The sequence below is a fragment of the Metopolophium dirhodum genome, chromosome 3 (assembly GCF_019925205.1).
Source record: "Metopolophium dirhodum isolate CAU chromosome 3, ASM1992520v1, whole genome shotgun sequence".
NCBI lineage: Eukaryota > Metazoa > Arthropoda > Insecta > Hemiptera > Aphididae > Metopolophium > Metopolophium dirhodum.
Genome location: NC_083562.1, coordinates 35,299,471 through 35,324,455, shown reverse-complemented (window position 1 = coordinate 35,324,455; position 24,985 = coordinate 35,299,471). Strand labels below are relative to the sequence as shown.

General features: G+C 27.0%; 2 protein-coding genes across 50 annotated transcripts in view; both read left to right on the top strand.

Moving 5' to 3' along the window:
* LOC132940534 (cell adhesion molecule Dscam2) overlaps positions 1-1,938 on the top strand; it is a 69,745-nt gene extending 67,807 nt beyond the window's left edge. For all 49 annotated transcript variants that reach the window (XM_061008252.1, XM_061008204.1, XM_061008232.1 and 46 more), the window contains exon 35: positions 672-1,938. In XM_061008252.1, coding sequence (XP_060864235.1) covers positions 672-744 — 73 coding nt within the window. In that variant the 3' untranslated portion in view covers positions 745-1,938. The remainder of the gene's footprint in view (positions 1-671) is intronic.
* Positions 1,939-21,521: 19,583 nt separating this feature from the next.
* Positions 21,522-23,267, top strand: LOC132940652 (uncharacterized). Its single transcript, XM_061008363.1, has 3 exons — positions 21,522-21,728; positions 22,180-22,396; positions 23,122-23,267. Exons 1-3 carry the CDS (start codon positions 21,522-21,524, stop codon positions 23,265-23,267), a joined length of 570 nt encoding a protein of 189 aa, XP_060864346.1.
* The last annotated feature ends 1,718 nt before the right edge of the window (positions 23,268-24,985 follow it).

The following is a 24,985-nucleotide window of genomic DNA, read 5'->3' as shown; positions in this document are numbered from 1 at the left end:
CTATACAACATGTTCAGAATATTTTAGTATATACTGATGTACAAATAAATAAATTAACATAAGCTGCATATTTTATAATTTTTTAGGCTAACCAAAATTACCCCGTAAATCTATTAAAATCAAATAAATCACCAAAATTGAATTTAAAATGCATTTTAGGACTATTAAAATTATTTATACTATAAAGTATAAGCGTGAAGATTAGTTAGATTTTAGCCTTATAGGTTTAACAATCATATGTTAACTTGTTATTTAATTTTGTGTGTGTTTAATGCATTGGTCATAACTTAGGAAACCGTAAGTATTTTTTTTTTTGCTATTAAATTATACCGCTCTAATAAATAAATAATATTTATAATAGGTACCATATTGTCGTGCATTGTGTTATATAAGTAAAAGTAGAACTGTGTGATGTGAGTTTTTAAGTAGTATGCATAGACGACAATATGGTATTTTATTTTGTATGACACAGTACATACAAACTGTCATTTCAACATTTGTGATTTAGATAAAAACCATCTACTTCTACTTATTATTAAAACAATATTATTTTTAAAAAATATCCTTTTTATGACTAACAATCTTAATAGCTTACAAAATAGGTACTTCAAAAACAGTTAATTTTTTATTTGCTCATTAAATATTTACATGTTGTTTTGATTTGTTTGTAGAAACGAAGCCCCAGCAGGACAACAACGCCTCCAAAGCGGAGGGCTCACAACCTACGATACTGTGGCAGTGTAACCTCTAGTCAGCCTACAACCAAAATATTAATATTTCAAATTATCTCGAAAAACAAAAATCCTTTTCCCAAAATATTTGATCTGCACTTTAAACTATATTGCGTTTTTAACAGATTTACTTATGCACATAATGTGAGTAAAACAATATTAGACTCTAATAACAATTTCCCAATTATGAGTGTTTTATACAATAAGAATCCTAAGTGTTGTGTCTTTTTTTCGCTTTAGTGGTTTAGATATTTAAAATAATGTCCTATTTTAAAATTTAATTATATGTAATGATCTGTGAATATTAGGTTTATTTTATATATTTTAGTAGACATTTTTAGTTTTATGTCATTAGTTTACCAAAAAAAAAATAACAATAATAAAAATAACAGGAATTTTATAATTCCATTAAAAATATTCCGCTAATAATATTTTTTTGAGTTCCTTTTACGCGAGTACAAAAGTATTGATGCGCCATTTATGATGTTTCAGACAAATATTAGAAACTGGTTACACTACGGTAATCAATTTACTAAATTTTATGTAGTTAAGATGTATGCTTTTTAAGTACATTCAAGTATAATATACTATTATTATTATTTCTATAGTTCAGAAAAGTAAATTCTCTCTTCCCTTTATGATATATTTTTTCTATCTTTAAGAAAAATTTATTAGCACCTAAATCGAAATTATGTAAATCTAAACTTCCTTTATGCTCTTCCACTTTATCAAAATTCAAACCACTAAGCAAGAGATGATTTAAAAATGTACTTCTCTGTATTCTTTGAACTGTTTAATTTTTAGACATTTATTACTGAGAATCTAATGTTACTTTAGTTAACATATAAACAATAGTTGTTTTAATTTTGTTAATAATTTATTTTAATGGTGCATACAATATTATAGTTTTGTAAACGTATTTCTTTATAAACTTATAATTACCAATTTATAATATTTTATATTAAGGAACCTGATATTTTATTAATTTTACTTCAGCTTTGTGTCATTGTTTTATTTTTATAATTTAAGTTTGATGTTTACGTTGAGTGTTTTGTTCATAAAAAAAAACATGTAATCATAATATTATATTGTGTAAGATAGATATAGTAAAATTTGTGGCGACCTAATATTCTAATAAGTAGTTCAGAAACATACATAAGAAATCACATTCGTATCAATTGTTTGATTACTTTTTATTTTTACCAAATATTGCTCAAGTTTTTTTTTACTTTTCTCCATTCAATATTACTTTACAAATTAATAATTAATTCCTCTTTTCACACAAATATTTTTTCCAAATAATTTTATCCTTACAACAAAATTATACTTTTCTTTACATTTTATAAATTTGAAGTACTATAAAATTTAAATATTAAATAAAACCTAGTGCCAAAATTTGCTTTGTGTTTGGAATTTTGAAATTATGAAATATCTACAATTTAAAAATCTTTAAATTTATAGAATTTTAAGTAATAGATGAAAATTAAAAACTTATGTATTATTATAATAGTAATGAATACATTTTATACCAACTTAAATTATTTGTGTGATTTTAGTATATTATTATTACTAGGGAGCAGATTTTATATAAGTTTATCTAAAAAACATTCAATAGATTTTTAAAAAAAAATGTTAACTCATAGTTAACTAATAACATATTTTAAATTAACATTTTAATAATGATAAGGTGATTCACCTATTGTGTAGTTGTATCTTAGAGATCTTAAAATTTATTCAATGAGTTAAAAAGTATATTAATAAAAATTGTTATTGTACTAGAAAAATATCTGTTCCCAAATAAAATTATCATATTTATTATTATTATAATATTAACTAATTAAACGTTTTAAATTAGATGACTATATTAAAATAATATGAACTACAGATATAATTACAATAAACCTTAATTAACCTAGACTTTGATACAATACATTATTTTAAATCGTAAAATAATTTAATCAATTTGGTTTTTAATAAGTACAGAAATAATAGATGTTAAATAATATAAAATAAAGGTTTTAGGAAATATAGTTTTTTTTTTAAATAGTTCACAATGCCATACGTAGGAAATGTTTCTCTGATATTATAGTATCCCATGTTTATTATTAATTATTATATTAACATACATTTAAAATTAAACATTTTAAATATTACATATTATTATTAATTATATATATTTTGTTTTTTTTTTTTGTAAATTGTACCTAATACTCAGCTTTATCGATATATAATAATAACTACTGTATTAACTACATATTATATTAATATTATATTCGTACCTATTTGTAATGCTATTTTACTGTACGTATATCTTAATAAAATGATTATTCCATAAACGTTTAGTATTTTTATTAATATTTACCTATTAAAAAAAGTATAACATAAATTATTTACAGTGTTTTTGATATTTTAATTATATAATATCATGAAAGTTGTTAAGACGTCATGTCGAATATAAGATTGGCGGTGTTTTAAATATTATGAACATTATCAGATAGGTAATTGCTTTTTACTTTTTAGCCCTAAAATATTTTATGTGGATTATAATTTTCCAATAAACAGAAAATATTTATTTGAAATTTATTAATTTGGTATATTTAAAAAATTGCCCTTATTTAAGTACATCTCTGGCAATATAAGAATAATGAGATTCTCAAAATTAAAATCAAGATGTGCGCATGAAAAAAATTTAAAAATCAAATTTCATTCAGTACCTAGCTGCAGTAGGTATACAAAAACAAAACTGATAAACCAAAATTAATTTATCGACATCCTTTTATTGGCTTTTTTCCACCACTTGTTTAAACTACTTACCATGGGTTGGATTTTATCCTACGGGCGGGAGGCAGTAGCTGCTTGTGAGTTAGGAATATCTTTCTTTATCGACCAAAAGCATAATGCGAAATTAATATTTTTCACTAGACTTCTTGCACTGGATCAGGTGCGAATCCAAGGGGGGGGGGGATTTATCCCCTCTCCCTTTGGACGTGTATATACTTATATATAATATGCATTATATACTTTTCGAGCAACAACAACTGTTCGATGTCGGCGGATATCATAGATACTGACATGAAATGTCAACAAACATAAAATAGGCAAGGCTGGGCATTAATGAGTTAAAAAGTTAAAGTTAAGTTAAAAAATTTAAATTAAATTTACTTTTTAACTTAACTAGTTACTTTTGGCTTTTCATTAACTTGACTGTTAACTTACTAAATTTCTTTCTTAATTAACGTTAAATTACCGAGTACATTTTTCATTTTAAGAAGTTAAGTTAATTTATTTTGTTTTTAATTTTATTTATTTATTATATTTCACTATTTCAGTCTATTTCGTTTCATGTCAAAAAATATGTATCGTAAATTGTTTAAAGTTAAAAATGTATATCATTCGAATCTAAATTATATGGAAATACTGTATGAAGTATAAACACTATATCCTATAATTTAGTTTTGGGTTGGAAAAAATTAAGTACGCTAGCGTTGTATAAACAAATCAACTTTTTTTTGACTTAATAAAAAGTTAACAAAAAGTGTGTATTAACTTTTAACTAAGTGAGTTAACCTATAGTTAAATTAACTTTTAACTTTTAACTTTTTGTTATTGGTGCATATTAACTTTACTGAGTTAAAAAAATCATTAACTGGCCCAGCCTTGAAAATAGGCATGTTTTCAATGGGCCAACACGGAAAATCCAAAGCCTCAAACTGCTGTTGAAACATTGGTACATTGTAAGGTATTTTACCCGAACATTAAAATATTACTACAAATTTTTGCAACAATTACAATAACAACAGCAACAGCTGAAAGATCATTTTCTTCCGTAAGACGACTGAAAAATTACATGAGATCTTCTATGACAGAAGCCAGGCTAAATGGGTTAGCAGTACTGCATATACATAAAGAAATATCCATCGATATCGACGATGTCATAAATAGATTTTCTTGACAGAAGCAAAGGCGGAAATACAATTTATAGCCCCCCCCCCCCCACCATTTCATATTTCTAGATCCGCCCCTGCACTGGATATATTAACTCTCCAAAACTTTTATCCCTAATTAGTGTTAAAGTCCCTCGTTTCTCTCGCTCACAATTACCTCTATTCATTCTGAAATACTCAGCCAACTACCTATAAGTCTATATACTTATGTGGGCATCGGGCATGTGGCTTTTCAACGAACCTCTTCGTAGTCCGCTAATGCGTTTCTTAATTGATCCTTCGTTCTCGTTTTAAATGTAATGGAACCTCGAACTTTTAAGTCAAATTGTTGATAACTAGAATTTTTTGTTGTCTCCGACCAATTCGAGTTATTGAGATTTCACTGTATAATAGATACTAGTGGTCCCTATTGCACGTATACATTAAACACACGAACTTCGTGTACACGTGTATTTTAAAAACACGTCTAAAATCGTTACCTCTACTAGATACCAACTCACAATTTGTTTCTATTTTTCTTAAATATAAAGATGCACTCTATACAATAACATATAGGTACCTGGCTTCACCATAATGGCTATAATATACAATACAATTTACATAATATTATATACAATAAATAAATAAATATAATGACGAAAAGTTGGTAGGTATTTGTATTTTGTCAGAGTGGGGAGGTAGATGTGGATATTTATTTGTTAGCCCTAACTGAGCTTTAATACCCTAAATTCTTCACTATGCAAATTTCCAAATAGCCGAATCATCATCGTCACGGAACCCGGCTGGAGGGTATCTACAACAAAACGTCGACACTACCAAAGTTTTGAAAAACATTTTTGTTCTTAATTAATTTTCAGGTGAATAATGAAAACGATATGGTAATCTGGTAAATGGTGATTAATATATTATAATATCGTGGCCAGCAGGTGTGAAATCATCAAATAATGTGGCATGTGACAACTGACAAAGAGGATCACGGAATTGGACTTTGCGGAAATGCAATCGCTATAGCCTATTATGTAGTAGCCAGTAGGTAAATTAATATAATCGAGTTTCGATACCTGCGTATTTCTTGAGTCGGCGAAAATGTGATTATTATTATAAGGTATACCTAATGAAGTATTTTATATTTCCGTAAAAGTGTAAGACAACGAACGCGACCACAAACTCGTTAGTATTTTTAGCTTTTTGATTCGATTGTGAATATTACCAATTATAATTATCATAATAGGTACTTTATGACTATGATCATTGATCGTGTTGTCCGTCGTCCCAAACCGATGAACTTTTGCGGGTGAACAAACGGAATAAATTAGGATTTTCCACATCAAAGGCGTTTCCATAAATGTATGCCTTTAGTGATTTCTATAATATAATATACGATTATTATTGATAATTAATTTTAACGTCCAAATAGCCAATTAGGTATCTACGAGCTATAATAGTTAGCTTCTTGTGGTGCTGCGTATGTCCTTGCTAGACCATAATAATAATAATATTATCATCTCTGTTTACCTAAATTTTTGTAATGTCTATTTTATTTTGTTTATATAGGTATTTATCTCCTGTAAATATAATGTCGTGTACTCGTGTTGCTCTAACTATTGTCTTACGAAATATATAATTTTGAGTATAACTATTATCAAGGCGCATACGAGATAGGTACCAATAATATCTACGTATGATGTGAACATTGTATTTGTTCGCAGTGTTATATACCTACCAACGATTGGACATACCTAGTATTATTAGTATATGTAGGTACCTAACATAATTGATAATATTATAATATTTCGCCATTGTGATACACATGTCTGATACCTACATAACGTTAATAATAATTAGCTTTGTTGTCTTATGAGTTATGTTGTACATATATGGATTTCTCAACCTATTAATTAATTTACATCCGTCGCAGATCTGCGGGTTGAAGGTTTAGCCACCGTCGGTTATTACTTATTATAATTATATACAGTTAAATGTACAATTTGATTTTTTTTTTTATAACATAATATGTATAGTAGATGGGACATGGGTATGTTAATATGCAGACCAGTGGCGAACCCAGGGGTCCGGACACCCCCCCCCCCCCTTGGCTTTTGTCATAGTTTTATTTTTATTTTTAAAAGTTTCCCTGAAATGTTCACCGAAATTTATTGATTAGATTGATTATTACCAGGGCTGTGAATTTAATGCACTGAACAGCCTTAAAAAATGCATTAAAAATGTCGAAAAAATGCAATAAAATATGCACTTAAAATTCAAATAATACAATATAAAATGCAAAAAATTATAGTATAAAATTCACTAAAAATGATTTTTAATTTAATTTTATATTGATATTGATATAATACTATAGTAGGATATTATACATTTTACGTGCATAAAAATGTGTTAATTTAATAAAAAAAAAATAATAAATATATTAATTGAATTTGAATTTTGTATAATGCTATTCACTTGAAACGTTTTTTAACATTTTTTTTAATGTATTTATTTTGTTAAGATAATAAAACAAACTTAAATATATTTATTTGAGGGTACCTTATTCATCATTCGTCTTAACTATTGCATATTAGACAAAAACAAAAAATGTTTTTCAAACACGTCAATTGATGGAATTTAGTTAAAAATACCGGAAAATGAACTAAAAAAAGAAAATATGACCTAAAAATTTGAAAAAATGACCTTAAAAAATTAAAAACGTCAAAAAATGCAAATTAAAAGTTTCATAAATGGATTCGTAGTTACATAATTCAAATTATGTACTTACGAAGTTACGTTTCACAATCACCAAAAAAAAATGCTCTTTCCTACAAATTCTCAGCCCTAATTATTACATATGATACTAATATGAGATAATATGACTATACCATAATTTAATTAACTTAATAATAATACATAATTGACATACTATACTTAACATATTAATTTTTAATCCTTAGCTATAAAACTAAAAGTTGAACGTTTACATTTTTAACTACAAAATAATTAGGTATTAAATTTTAAACTTGATACATGTTGTCAAAATTCGAACTATAAATGCTTATAAAAAAAAATTATGCCTATGTATTTTTAATAATTTTTAACTGCTATTGTAACAATATATCAGGAGCCTTGCATTAAATTTTCACGCTTTTTTACCTAACAAATAAAATTGTATTAATATTTGTAGAAAAAAAGTAAAAAAATTGAAAATTGACAATGTCCGTAAACAGCTCAAAAAAAGACAAAATATTTTCAAAATTTTATGGTGTATAGAAAATGAAAATATAAACGTTCAGTAAATTTTTCATGAAATTTACAGTTATTCATTTTTGAATAACAACAAAATAGCAAAATCGCTACATGAAAAATCAAGGGAATATCCAATATTGTAAAAATATGAACTTCAAACGATCATAAAAATGTAATTTGATTTGCTTGTGGACATTCTTTTTTTGATAAAGGAAGACAAACTTATGAATAATCTTGTATTCTATTTTCAAATCTCAGATTTAAAAAGAAAAATTTTTATGAATTCTCAACTTAAAATAAATTATTTGTGTGATTTTTCGGTATTTTGTCAAGAATTTTAAATGCGTATAAAAAATACCTGTGATTAAGGATTTTTAATATTTTTCAAATGTCATTGCAACAATATAGTAGGAGCTTCGTATTAAATTTCCAAGCGTTTTTACCCAACAAATAACATTTTGTTGATATTCATAGAAAAATAGACTAATAAAATTGATGAAACTGAAAATGTTCCTAAGCTATTCAAAACAAATCAAAATATTTTGAAAATTTAATCGTGTATGTAAAATATGAATACAAACAATTAGTCAAACTTTCATGTATATATATTATGTATGTGTATGTATTAGAGTTAGGTACTCCAAAAACCAAAATCGATTTTGTCGAAAACCGATATTGCCTAAAAATTCCCGTTTTTCCTTAATTTTTATGTTGTTTTTCCCAGCGCTTTTGAAAACTATTGAGAATTTAAAAATTTTCCTCCCGAATGTTTAAATTAGATTCACTTTCCCATCGAACAAAATACTTTTGTAGAAAATCGAAGCAGTCTTACTGCACCAATTCATTATGATGACAGACACAAAAACAAAATAAAGAAGAAATTAAAAAAAAAAAACACATAATTATTCATTGTAAAATCAATGCATTCATATCGCTTCACTCAGAATTTAAAATGTAAATAATATAAGTGTTTTTTTTTTTTGCTTTAAACCAAGCAAATTGTGTTTATTAAGAAATAAAATGTATGTATATACTATATACTCAGGAAAAGAACAGAAAAACAGTAGTTAAATACATTTTTTGGACCCCCCCCCCCTTGAATAAATCCTCTTTGCGCCACCGATACAGACAAATATTTTATATAATATGCCTGCCTATATGATATTATGTCGAAACGATAAACATTTTTGAAATCAAAGACCCACAAAAACAATACAAACTTTATATTTTGATATATACAATACATTTTGATATCATACAATACATTATAATATTATAATGTATAGGTATTATGTATTTTAATATTTAGTCATATATTATAACTATATTCTTCGGAAGTAAAGACACAGTTTTTGCTGTTTATATTCGTCATTTAGACAGTATGAATTTATTACGGATGTCTTGTGTACACGCGAATATGCGATATATTATGTATTTATGTAGGTATTCTGTACTGTAGGAACATGATGTTTAATGTGGAACAACATTTTAGTTAACGGTTAATCCATATTATATTCTCATTTTTGTACCGATATAAAATTATTTTAAATTTTTAACGTGATACCTATACGGAAAGCATCCAATATTATGAGGGATTGAAAAATGTAGGTATACAATGCATAAATATATTATATAGGGGATGTGTGAAATGTTTGAAAAACAAGCTGATGAATCAAAAAAAAATTCAATGTTTGAAAAGGTTAATGGTCACAATTTTGGTAAATATCAGAATAAACGGCGTCATCTTAATTCTTATATAGGTACACACAATGAAATTGTCAGTGGCGTAGCCAGGATTTCAAAAAGGGGAGTGAAAGTAAAAAAACATAATAAAAACGAAATTTGTATTTTGCACTAGAGATAAATTTTATAATTTTTATCATGCTATATTATGACCAGTTTTAATTACTTTGTATTTATATTAATTTATTACAAACAACTTAGGTACAACTATTTATAGGGCATGTTTATAATTATTTTATACCGCTACGCCTATTATTATTGTTTCCAAGTCCAATGTAAAAGTTTCGTTCTTCTAGGAGATTTTTTTTATAAAAGCGGTCAATATTTCTTTTTCTATACATTTTCATATTCGGAAAAATTATCACCTGATGGGCGAAAGGACGACATGACCCCATTGCCCCTCCCAGGCACGTAGTCAGAAAATATTCACTAGGTGGGCCAATGTTAGATGGGCCCCCTACCTAAATATATTACCTTGTACAGTTGTAGGGGTGTTCGACAGACGAGTTGACGACCATAATAATAATATAATTCTATATGAAATATGAATCAATATAATGACAATACTCTTACTCAAAAGTATTTTAAAAATAGACATAAAAGTATACAACAGTCACTGTCTAGATAAGATAAGAATAACATGACATGCTAGTATACTATAATAATATGGTACCAGTGTTGGGCTTTAAATAGCAATTATTTCCTAATCAATCGTTGACGATATTATGATTTATAAAAAATAAATTATCACCGATTCTTAGTAGGAACAGAATTTAAATGTAATACAATATACATATTTTATTCCAGAAATGGACATGGATTGAATTTAGTTACGTAACTTATTTTAGATTCTAATTAAAACCCGATATATTTGGTTTTATTTGTGTAATATTTAGACAATATTAAAAATTTTAAATTTCATTTAAATTAAAAGCCCCCGTATAATAATGGGCCCCTCTGAATACTTTGGGTGGGCCGGCCTACGGCCGGACACATAATAGGGTGGGCCTGGCACACCCTGGCCCCCCCTTAGCTACGTGCCTGGCCCCTCCTTGCTATGCCACTGGATATTGTACCTATATGGTTAAACACTGAAAACCGGCATGTATACAGATTTAATGTACGTACCTATTACGTACTTGCGCCTAATATGCATAATGCATGTATACAGCGAGTATCGATGGACAACTAGAATCTCAAGGGAAATAAAAATGAATTCAACTTAAAAACACTTCGGGGGGCTAGATAAAAATTATTTACTGAGCCTCGAATGTGTATTATTTTATATATAATAAGCAGTAAGCGTAGGGATTTAGTGGAAATTTAATTTATACAGTTGTGCGTATAATGTGTATAATATAATATAGTAATATGTATGTGTGTGTACACGCACGAAAAAAGATCGGTCGCCCGCCGAAGGGCCACGCCAGTGCCAAATGCTATATTTAAAAAAAATCAACTCGCGGCTAGCAGTTGCCGTGCGCGTCAAATCTTTTTTCAGTATCCTCGTGGTCTTCAGCACAATCCCCTATCCTGAAACAAACCGTCCCCGGTGTGAAACGTGTTCGTTTTAGTGTGTCTTAAAATACAATAATACGTACAGCGTTTCGAGTAGATATCGTATAAAGTTTTGTGATAGCGAACGATCACCGGATTATCACTCATCCCGTTATAAACTGGTGAGTAAACTTTAATGCGTTTTAGAAAATGTATGATAAAATATTATTATATTATTATTAAAATATGGAAGTCGGAAGAGAATAATAATAGATATTACAAGGCCAATATTTCAAAAATAATTACCTATTTTATTTGATTTTAATTTGTATGCATTCGGAACCTATACTCATTCGTTCTAGTGGATATAAAAATATACTACCTAAATTCTTAATATTATGTTAAAATAACTATTATGCCACAATGCCACATCACCTGCCTACTTATTGTACATTTTTGTGACGGTACATATAACATATTATTTTGTTTAGTTGATAAACAAGATTTTTCAATAAATATCTCCGTGCTTTATATTATAGTGAATTCAATACTGTTAATATTATGTTGTACAATGTAGGTACAAACAATGTGTTATGAAAGACTTATTTGGTGGGATTGTATGAATTCATTATATATTCATATAACACTTACATTACCGTGCTCATTAAATAACATAGACAATACTATTTATACCTCTATAAGAATGTATAGGTCCTGGTATAGAGAAGATTATATACAATTTTGGTAAAATGGAAAAAAATATTTTTTTACTATACATAATATTATATAAGTGGCATATAAAGGGGGGTTTAGGGGTTCCACTCCCCCCTCCCAGAAATGTATTATTGTAACAGCATTTTAATACTGTGATTAATTTATAATATTAATGAATTTTTTTTTTTATAACCCCTCCCCCCCGCAATTAATTCGTATATACGCTACTGTATTATATACTTAAGCAAAGACTCGTAAGAAATTATTAATTCATATGTATTAATGTTCAATGATGGATTCAAGTTAAAAGTTCTTTCAATATTTTGATTGAATATTTTAAATATTTGTAATTAACTAATAACTTATATAGGTAATATTATATACCTACCTAGGTACATGATATACACCAGCTATTAGATATACCTTACCTACTTATGCAGATTTTGAGGCACCTGTGCTTAATTTGTATCACGCAAATTAACCTACCTGATTAAAAACATTGTATATTATGATGTGATTGAGAAATACGTATCTTTTTATAATTTGCATTTACACCCATCAAAAAGAATAATTTACCGGATTAACATCATATAGCTAATATATGTTTATAGTATTATATGTAGTAATGGCAGTAGTTTCAGAAAGTATTAGGGGTATTATATGTATAATTTTTTCCATGAGATACAAACATTTTTCTACTTGGTTTTTTTAAAATATATATTTATATAACTTCTTCTGTAATATTATAGAGAACAAAGTTACATAATACTTATAATATATAATATATTTTATAATAGGTTTATAGGTAATCATGCTTGACTATATAAATCTAAGTTTACTTATCTAATAATATCACTAATATCAGTACAACACCGATACACTTGAAAATCCCTGTAATAGTAATTAAGCAATGATTTTGAACATTTGAAACAATGATAGGTACAACTTATGTAAATTCCCAGATGCATTATTTGTTATATTTAGTGTATAAGGTATCTATTAAAATAGTCCCCTCTTTCAAGATCTTGAGAGGTTTTTTTTATAGATGCCCTATAGTTTATTTACCTAGTTAAACTGGTAAAAGTTTGAACATTTTTTGCTTATGAAAAATCTACACTAAATAAAACTTATAAAGTTCAAAAACGTAATAAACTATACTGATAATTTCAATATTTTGTACACACTACCCATGTTAAATACTAGATATTTATATCTTAAACATTTTAATCATCAATTAGTTAGGTACTATTATCTTTGATGATTATACAATACATATTACAAAATACCATATAATAGATTTAATCTACTCTGTTATAGTACTATGTATTATCAATGCTATTATTAACATTATAGTTATAAATATATTTTAATTATCTTACTAAAATATAGTAATACTAGATTGCATTTAAGTCGTAAAACCATTTTCTTTCCAGTATGCTAATTACTTATAGTGGGTACAGTGTCATTTTCTCATCACTCTATTTTTATGATCATTACTCATGTTTTATATTGAGGTCACTATAAACACCATCAGCGCTATATTTTAAGTGATTTTTTTTTCGTACTCAACTTGGCACAAATTATGAATTAATTATTATTTTTACTACCATTAATTGACCTTATATTATCTATATTTATAAAAATATAAAGGACTAATTTTTAATTATATTGTGTAGCTAATTAAAAGAAAATAAGTATTTTAATGTTTAAAAAAAACCTGTCCATGTATGATATATATTAAATTCACTATTTAGGGGATCGAAAACGATGATTATCTGTCTTCGTCTAACATATGCATTATACGCAACATGGAAATTTAGATATGTAGATATTATAATATCTCCATTGTAAATTAGTCTAGGAAAACAAATTTGGTTTTGTTATCATATATTCAAATCAATTCGAAGCCGACTTTTCCAAATTGTTGTTTTATCCCCCTAAATTCTAAGAAAGTATAGATTAAAAAAATGTCATTTTTAAATTTTTAGGAAAAATAAGTCAACAATTTTGGTCAATATAGTAGACTGTACGATAAAATTAAAATGTTTTCAGTGTTCTTATCGCTTCACTTGATCAATTAGTACGTTTGAAATAGAATACAACTAAATTCCTATTTTGCGCGTGTATTAGATACGAAGACAAAACACTATTGCTTTCAATACCCTTAAAATAATACATTTTATTTAAATTCTCCATTGTTACAATGTTTTATAAAATTAAATCGCATATGACAAAATATAATCCTTATTGAATTTATTAATCATCATTCAAAATTAAGTTGTCTACAATAAATTTATAAATTATGTGAACAACAACATTTTATTTAAAAAAGTATAGATAGTTGTCTAGGTAGTATGTTAGATTAATGTTTTTTATCTAGAATAAACACTCAATAAATAAATTAGTTTTACATTTAATTGTATTATTCTTTCCTATTTGTTATGTATTATTTATTAGGATGGATATAAATTATAAATGTTACTTTGGACTAGATTTGGGCATATAACATCGAGGTTTTTGTTCAATATATAGATATTTGGTCTCCAATGTATCGAAAAAAATATAATCTTAATTTGCAAATCGTATAACACATTGTTGAACGCTTAAAACAGAATTTAAATATTTTTTTATCAAACATCAAAAGACATCGAGATTTTTTCCAAGAATTCGAATATTCGATACATCTAAAGTTTAGATTGTAAACAATCGATGTATTAAATTTTGATTCATCGATACATCGAACGTCGATGTTAAAAATATTTTGCCCCTCTCGCTATATTTTGGACTAATGAAGTTGCTAAAGTTACAATAGCATTGTTAGGAAGAATGAAAAACAGCTGGATACGTCCCAAATACTACAAGTTAAACTGTATGGGGATAAAACTTGGGCACTAAAATTTCATAGATTTGTAAAAGAAAAATATCATGGAGAATTTATGGCCCAATTAAGGGCCATCAATAATTTAATGAGGGAGTGGAAACGATGAAAGAATATTGAGCAGCTTGAAAGATTATATATTTATATATAGTCATTTAGACATATTTAAAATTATCAGAAGAGGAAGATATTGCAATGATTATGCTTGAAGAAACCAAAACCCACTGCTACGTGCATTGATTTCAGAACCCTGTAGAGTGTAGGGAAAGGACCTTTGGAAATACCAAGAATGCGCTGGGATGATGTCATAAAAAAACTAAAAAGGATGCTGAACATTTGGGAGGGGGTACTGATTGGAGGAACCTATAGTATTCGACAGAAAAGGGTGGAGGCTTAACAGTGAGACGTGATGGTCATAACTCATAAGAGCCAAATAAACCATAAACCCAAAAAGAAGAAGATTTGTTGGTATTTTATCAGATAATATTAGGTATAGTTAAATATAGGTACCTATACTACATACATCGTTGATCATATATCATTATAGTACTTCTATATCTTCTGCAAAAACGGAAATTTTAAAAAGTATATTTTTAAGAATCAATTTAGTTATAACACGGAACATTAAATTTGTCATTTCTTAAAATGTTAGTTCTTTAACATTTTATTGTATATTATAATGTAATTAAAATTTTTTTTTCATTTGCAACAGATGGTTTTTCAGTTTCTAGCCTGTAGGTGGTAATTTAGTGGGCGTGGGATTTTTTTCTTTCAGTTTTCCATATTTATTAATGAATAATAACTGTACAAATATTTTGTTAATAATATTTACTCGTATAGAAAATACTTTTTTTCGCAAGTTACAATATTTTTATTTAAGGAATAGCGCACGACAAAAATGATAAAATTTAACAACATTATAATACAACTTTATAGCATGTTCGTTTATATTTTATAAGTTTGAATATATTATGTACATATAAAATACGAACATAAAACTAGTTGCCAAAGATATAATATAATAATATGATATTATCTAGTTTTTTTTATAAGATAAAATATAAAATTAGAATAGAATGTATAGACTCGAGACACACATTTTATAACTTTTAAGTTTTGTAGTTTTATTTGTATTTGAATTGTATTTTATATATATATATATAATATATTTATATATTATGTGTGTATAATATTATATCGTAATAATTTTTTGAACAAATGGCTTATGTCAATATTTAAAAACTATGTAAAATTACTTAGAAAAACATATAGATTATAGGGTACGATTATATCACTTTTTGATACGTGGAAGATTATTATTTCATTAAACTTAATTAATTGTTCATAATTGTAGTTTATTAATATCATGTTTGTATAAACTAATATAATAACAGCAGGAACAAGGAATATAATGTATTAACTTGAATTATTTTATGATTTAGGAACCTAGACACCTACGCTAAGAATATAGTCTGTTGTATTTACCATGTTTTCTCGTTCAAAACATTTTAATAGCATAATATAATAAAAGATAATCCATTTTCATTGAGACAATATTCATCTTGTTAAAATATGATTTAATGATACTATGCATAAAAATAAGATTGAAATTATGTATGAAATGATACATTAAAAAATTACCATAATACAATTAATATTCACATATTTTGGCATTACAATTCGTTTTAGAAACTATTTGTATATTATTATATAACATAAATATGACGTAATTAAAAAACTCGTCTAAATCTATTGTTCTATATTATATTATTATAATAATATAAGAACCTACCTAACTTTAATCTGTTTAGTACTTTGTGTTGGATTAAACAAATTGCTTGTGATTATTCTAGTCTTTTAGAGTTATAAGTTATAATACTAACCACTCAGTAGACTATAAATACATTTTAATGAATCGTCGGTAACAGTGTTTTAAAGATTTGCATAGGAAATCATGGCACGATTAACAGTACTTCCCACATTCCCACACTGTGCAGTTTATACTTTTTTCAACAAACGTTCGCCAACCACTTCAGGTATTATTAATTGCTATAAACGTTTTTAAAAATTATAAATATTGTACTTTTAAACTTATCTTTAAGTTTTCAAGTTTCATTTTTAAGTTATAAAACAGAAAAGTAGGTACCCAAACAATTTACATCTAACTACTTAAATATTATGAATTATGATAGTATTTTATATTTTTATTATTTCTTACTATGCACTACAAAAAGTACAAAAACGTTAGAATTGATTCAAAAACATTAATATTTTTGGTACCTAATATACTCCTATACAAATGTATTATTATAGTTATATTATGTTTCAAAAAGTTATGGTAACAAAATGAAAATGTTAGATTGCATGATAAACAAAAATATCATTAACACTATAGGTTAAAAGAGCCTCAATATAAATTTTGTATGCAATTTAAAATAAAAGTACCTATTACATATTTATTTTGTCTTCATTTGTATTTTCATTTTTAAAATATAATATTATAAAATGTTATTTAATTTATTATATTATGGTCACTCTCGCTATTCAACGAAGCTATAAAAAAAACTGTCAGTTGTCCATTGAAATTGAATCATTTGCCAAACAACTGGGTTGACTTCGGCAGTTCCCTTTGAAAAATATTATAAATGAAAGATTTGGCTCATAAATCACTTGTTTACAATTTCAAACATTAATATATATACATATTTTAATGAATGGAACTATTAACAATTTTTTGAAAATTCTATATTTTTAACAACTCTTACATAAATAATAATAATAAGATAAAAATAAAATATGTTGTGAATTATGAAAAACATTTAAATGATTTAATTTACAAATATATTTACTTGTTAATATGTTAACTGATTCCATTAAATTTATCTGCTTATAAATTATAATAAATTCATGGAATCGTGCATTTAAAATACCTACTTAATTTTACATTTTATATTGTACAATTTATTATACGATATGGATACCTACCTACTTTGAATAGGCGCTTAATAGGTTCTAATTAAGTCTAGTTGTTTATTTTTATTTACTTTCACGTTAATAATGTGACATTATATTGTTATGATCTAAATTATATTTATTTAAAATTAAAAGTATAAAATGACTTAACGGTCGTCATTAAAGATGGTATTTTTACGATATGCATGTAAATGAATTTTAATGTATGGATGTACCTACACCATTGTAAAAAAAGCTTATTGTAAATTGTTTGAGGTGTGTATGAAGTGATAAATGAGTACCTACGTACCTAACAAATAATAGCTTAACTATTCGCTAATGTTAATACTTTATGTATTATTAGTAACAACTAACAGGAAGTTTTAGGAATAATGAGTCTCAAGACTATGTCTGTTTCTGAATAAAGCCATTAAAACAAATGCGCATACGAAGAATGAAACAGGTACTGTAGGTAATAAAAAGTTATGGGAAATGATCGAAAGCACATAATATTATATAAGTAGTATAAAACATTATAACACATATACACATCCACTTTATCTCATCTTTACTAAATGACTCTATTGATGTCCCCGATCTTTCTTATATTTCTTGTCGTATTCCCGACTATCCAACTATAAACCACTCCTTATATTACGTCCCTTCTCACCGTACGAACCACAACCACAACCATCCTATACATATAGGAATATAGAATGCTTCGCCTCCTTAACACCACCTAAAACTGTTATTTCATGTATTATACTAAACACTATTTATTTTATCTTAGTTTTATTACCACACTTTACTATTTGATACCACTGTATATAAATAACAATTAGAATGCTGTAATATTTTCTAGTTTTTTTTCTCTTCTATGATTTCTATAAATTGTTATTATGTATATCATATATGTTTATATAACATATAAATTCAATAACGGTATTATTATTACCAACTATATGCAATTGCTGATTGGCGTTAATTAATTAAATTAATTGATAAATAAATAAAGATACATAGGTACCTCAATATACATGATAAATATAAGGTGGGGGGACAAGGTGGCCGAGCGGTCAACGCGACGGATTCGGCACAGCCGGTCCGAGTTCGATCCTCGACCACTGGGCGGCATTTTTCTCCGTGCAAGTCACGGTGTCCGGAGAACAAGTGCCGCCATCCCCCCACCCCGGGGCACGGCAGAAACCTACGGGTGCCCCATTAGAAATTCTGCCAAACACAACACACGTGTATCAACCTACCCAATATAAAACCTACAGTGCCCTCCCCACACCCAATGGCCTATGTTGCCGCGGGTTACCCAATAAAAAAAAAAAAAAAAAAAAAAAAAATATAAGGTTTTTCTATTATCATGTATTCAATGAAGTATTGCCAATAGGAAATAACCTATATTCATATATCTCGTGTAAATAATTATCATATTGCATAATAATATTTCTTATTATAGTTTATACTTACAAATATGTAAGTACTCATTAGGCATAATACATTGTATAATTTTTCCGTACCTATCTATAGGTATAAATATAATTGTCAATACAATTAAATTATCAAGAAATTTAAAATATTGCATACAAGTATAAGCAGAACTAGGTAGGTACTGAAACTGGAGTATACATTGATGATATAGGTAGGTATTTTAATAATAAAGATTTAGTTTGGGAAATTACACTACTCAGTTACACTACCAGCTAAGGCTGCGTATATAGTAAGACGCACTATATTTATGTGTATATCAGTTTCTTATTTGTTTATTCTAATTCATCCGTTATAATAAATAAAACACTAATAGAAATTAGGATCTTTAAGCATGTGCCTGAAGTACCTAAATTCTTAAATTATTTCGATGTAAATTAGCACATGATTTCATAATCTAGTCATCTGACATCTACGATTCTAGGAAGGTATTCAGTATTCACTATATATTGTACTAACTAGTAATTAAAAATAAGTTCACGAAATTATGTAAATTTTAATTTTAAACAAGAGCAATTTATAAGTGACCGTGTACTTAATTTTAAAGCTTTTTCGTTCACAAATAAATCGAAAAATAACTTGGAAAAGTCAACGTTTTCAAAGTGTCTATAAATATCGTAAAAAAAGCCTAAATATTTAGAAATAATATAAAGTTCAGAAAATACCAATTAAACATTTATTTGGCACTTATTTTATTATTTCCAGTGGTTATAAATAAAAATTTCATTAAATACGAATTATGCATAAATCTAAATTTTGACTTACTCTAACTTGGTCAGTTTTGAAAATAAAAAAAAACTGTTGATACAAAAAATGCTTAAAAAAAAATACTCTGCCTGAAACTGCAGAAAAAAACTGGGGTTGCCATTTAAAAAAAAGTAAGTTGTATGGCGCATGCGCGTACCGAGTGAGCTAAAAATTTGAAACTGGTCTGAAAATATGTATTTAAGTGCTCCCTATCACCTCCAGAAAACCCCAGTTCAATACAAGGTCATGCACCTGAGATATTTAGTGTTACCATAAATCGTGATCACACTGTATTTGGTGAATAATTTAAGTCTTTACAGCTATTCATTTTTGAAAAATACCTACAACAAAAAAACAAAATCGATTTTGTGACAAACTAGTTTTTCCATTATTGCGTAGAAATTTCGGCTTTTTCATAATATTTTTTTTAATTTTCCTGATTGTAATAAAAGGTAAGTACTGTGAATTTTTAATTACAAGATCCTATTTTCTACCAAAAATCCACCCTTAAAAGTTAAATTTAAAGCTGTATTAGGTACTGCTCTGAATAATAAATGCCAAATGGTGTATGAATATATGAAGAGTGATATGTGACATGTGACTGACACAAAAATTAAAAAAGAAAAACATTCATTGTAAAACCAATACATTCATCGCTCCGCTCAGAATCTAAAATTTAACGATTAAACTAAAAATATATAGTGTAAAAATGCAAATAGAACAAAAATAGTTTATATTTTTATTACATTCGTATACGTCGTGTCATGTGTATAATATCAAGTATGTTAAAATAAAATCAACAAGTGGTGACTAAAATGGAAGTATACACATTAAAGTGACTTATCTATGTAATATTATGAATTGTTAATAGATTATAAAATATACAAATATATATCACTAGATAGTAAGTTTTGGAATTACATTATTGATTTTCCAAGGATTTATTATCACACAATAGTCTAAATGAGAAACTAACGAAGGTGCATTTCCTTGGCACCTCAAGCCTTGAAAAAATCATTAAAAATCAGGGTTTGGTGCACAAATGCTGAAAGTTAAGCACATACCAGCACAAACGCAGCACATAAAAAGACTCCTGTTTGTTTCCGAAATTCCGAAGTTGTAGTCAGGATAATGAACATAACAAACCGGAAAATCCCAAGGAATTTCCGTTCAATTATGTAAATTTTCGTCATGAGTAAATATATTATAATTACTTCGATTTGCGAGTAGGTACTGATTGACGTTCAATTTAGGCATACAGATCAACTTAAAAGCTATAGGTGCATATATTTAACATTACCTAAATAAAAATATAATACGCACATGCATGCATGCATCCATTAAAATCTAAAATATTGATAATATTACAATAGTACTATATTAGTAGGTATATTTAGTTTTAACTACTATAATATACAGTAAATAATTATTAACAGGATACGAGGGCCACGGGGTAATATTGTAATAATGATATAAAATAAAACGAGTCAATAATAATAATAATATATTATAATATTAGATGAGTAATAAGTAATTTATTGTTATATCACTGTTTTAGGTTAATTTCATCCATTCTGCGTAATGTCGAGGCCTCCAGCACATCCTAAAGGATGGGCACCGACACCATCGGTGACTTCTCCGCCTGTGTCTTTCCGACCTGCGACCCCAACACGACACTCGCCGATCCACCGTCTCCCACCACCGTACATTCCGTGCCCAAAACCGATGAGGCCCACATCATCTCCATTGCCTGCTGCTGTACCACAACCTTATAGATACCCATCACCGGTAAATTCACCATGGTTTTACATCAGCTACAGAGCACCTATTGCTTGTATAAGATTAGAATTTCTAAAATTTAAAATTTAACCATAAGTTGTACTTTGGGCCGCAGGCCGGTTATTTTTTACTACTTTGTAGTTTATTTTATAAAATAATATATATAACAATGAAAAAATAGTAAATCATAGACCGATACAATATTTACACAAAAAATAAAACATGGGATATTAATAATAAGCCTAACTCTAAATTTTTATTTAAATATCAAAATATATTATATCGTTGCTTTTAGATTTAAAAATCATTTATATATCTTAATTCTTAGTGACCCACTCATGCACTATGTACTGCCATTGATTATAAATACTGCTAGTATTTATAATCAATGGTACTACCTACAGGCTACAACTGGCTACTACGCATCACACTTTTTTAATTATTAATTTTATAATTAAAGTGTCCGTCACCGCAAGTATATGAATCGCCTACATCGATGCCGTCGTATAGACCTCGAGAATTTGTGGTGCTTGAAGCTCCGTCACCACAACAGTGGTCAGATGAAGAGAACACGATGACCGACGGCCGTTCAACTGCAGAAATAATTGCGCAACAATCGCAGGATTACGTTGATGAAAAATTGGCAGAGTATCAGGCTACGATTTACATGCTACAAGGTAATGATGATAAAATATGTTTTATACATAATAATTATTATGACTGGTAAAAAATCCGCGTGTGCAACTGAACCCTTAAGAATAGTCTTTAAATAACTTATACAGTGAGAGAAAACCAACCTCTTAAGCTTACACATTTTAGAAACAATTATGTAGTCTTCTAACAATACCCATTACTCATTATAGTCATTATTATATTATCAATATACAAAGTGAGTCGTGACTGCTTAAAGTGCTTAATAAGACATTGGAAATGGTTGACAACAATTACTGTAATATAACATAAACGTTCTTGAGACGTTTACCAATAAATATTATGCCAATTCATTTAAATCGTGTACATACACAAATCAAAATGTATTTCACAAAGTTTTTTAAACGCATATACCTATTATTATTCAAATGACTAATATGCATAGTCTATACTCTATAGTGTATACTGTATAGTATTATAAAAACCCATAAAAGGACATCAACAATAATTAATAAAACAAAAAACATGCAGACTTTATCTTACTTCCATATTTTAGGTCATTAAGTGTAACATTTATTTTTAGGTCATAAGAAATATATTTAGCACTGATATATTTATGGGAAGAGTGTAAAGGCTTTCAACCCCCTACCCACTACTATGGAATCAGTATATTCTAATATATTTTCTTGAATTTACCTATATAAGAAAAAAATAACTAAAATAATAATGGTAAAAATTTATTTTTTTTAAGAAGAAGAAGAAGAATTTGTGTACGTCTGTCTCACCAGCATCACCGTCCATCAAACAATTTTACATTTTTTTATTGGGTGGTGCTGGTGCGAGACTTACGTAAATATTTGGTATCACAAGATAGAAAAAGTATGTTATACAAATTAAAAATTGTGATACACATCAAATAGTTTTAGAAATGTAGAATCTTTTATTTTCCACAGGTTAGGGTACATATTAAATATTTTTGGTACATTATAGTGATATAGCATTATAGAATTATAAATAGGAACTATAGGTATATTATTTAGGTGATTTGTGATCTGCAGTGAGTGCAGTGTATCTATTTATATATTTTATAATCATGGTAAATATAAAATGTATATTTTAGCATTTTATAGGGGCTTTTTCAATTATTATTTCTTATAATATTACAAGTTACAACCCTTCCTCTAACCAATATAAACAATTTATAAATCAGCCAATATTTTGAGTAATGATACTCGGAAAAACAATGTACTTGAAAAAATGTTACATTTACAAACATATTGTACTTATACAATGCAGTTAGTAATTTAGAATAATTATTTATTACTAAACAATTATCATTATTCATCAATTAAATAGTTATTAAATTAATATTAAAATAAATTATATTTTCTAAAAATAAATAAAAAATGTAGTGCTTACGTAATAGGTATACCTACCTATTATATAGTTATTATAGTTACTATAAACCCATATTGTTTATTATATTGTTTTTACAGGAATCTATTTATCTATTAACAGCTATGTATATATTAAATATAAACTACATATAAAACTATAAAAGAAACATTACCATAAAGTCGTTTGCAATTTTAGCCACAATCTCTTTACTTTCTACCTACTAAACATTAATTAGTATCTATTATTTATTATTTACTCACTATTCTAACATCTACGAGTGAACCATATGACATATGACACACATCATTTCAAAAATTATTAAAGCATTTTACATAATTTTAAGTAGGTAGTTATAAAAAACAACATTTTATTATTATTTTTTATTATTTTTATCGTTATAATTTTTATTATTTATTTTTATTTTTTATTCCTTATTCAAAGTAGCATATTTTTTGGAGTACTTCGATGTATAATAACCGAATTTTGGGCGAGTAGCTTATGAATAATTATACTTCTTTAAAGTTTTGATGAGCGGGTCGGATTGGTACAGGGTACCCTACAAAATATTCTTTTTCGGAATATGAAATTAATTTCTATTCAAAAGAATAAAAAAACCTAAAAAAACTGTTTAAAATATTATTTTTTCCAAAAATGTTGTTTTGTAACGATTTAAAATAATTAAAAAAAAATATTTTTAAAAACAATAGTGTTTTCTGAAATAATGATTGTCTATTATGTTAAATGGGTCATCCTGTATATTATAATATACCTATTATATACATATAGTATTTTTAAAATACATTTACGATTTACCTATTTTATTTAATTCACTGTCCACCCCAATCATTACTGTCCACTGATATAATCACTAGGATTGTAAATTTAAATATAACGGATTGTGATAGTCCTTTCATTTATCTAGTCTATACTGACTTCTTAAATATAGGTGGTAGGTAGATACCTATTATAAACATATCAATATATATATTGTTATATTTATTTTGGTTAACTTGTTATTATTTTTTCTGTCTACTTCTTGTTTTTTTCGCAAAATGTTGAGAAGATAATCATAATAAAATTATGAATAATATTTGAATGGTCAATTTTTAAATAATAAATAATAGACATCAATATTAAAGAATATCGAACGCTCTCTGTACTGATTAGATATAAATGTGTAATGTTCAGATACAATTTATTAATAATTAATGTTAAAT

What these genes read in the sequence shown, in the direction of transcription:
- LOC132940652 (XM_061008363.1), top strand. Translation starts at nt 21,522, where the DNA reads ATGTCGAGGCCTCCAGCACATCCTAAAGGATGGGCACCGACACCATCG. An exon ending in CTTATAGATACCCATCACCG is followed by an intron (nt 21,729 to 22,179) that starts GTAAATTCACCA and finishes TTATAATTAAAG; the next exon opens with TGTCCGTCACCGCAAGTATA. An exon ending in TACGATTTACATGCTACAAG is followed by an intron (nt 22,397 to 23,121) that starts GTAATGATGATA and finishes ATTTTTTTTAAG; the next exon opens with AAGAAGAAGAAGAATTTGTG.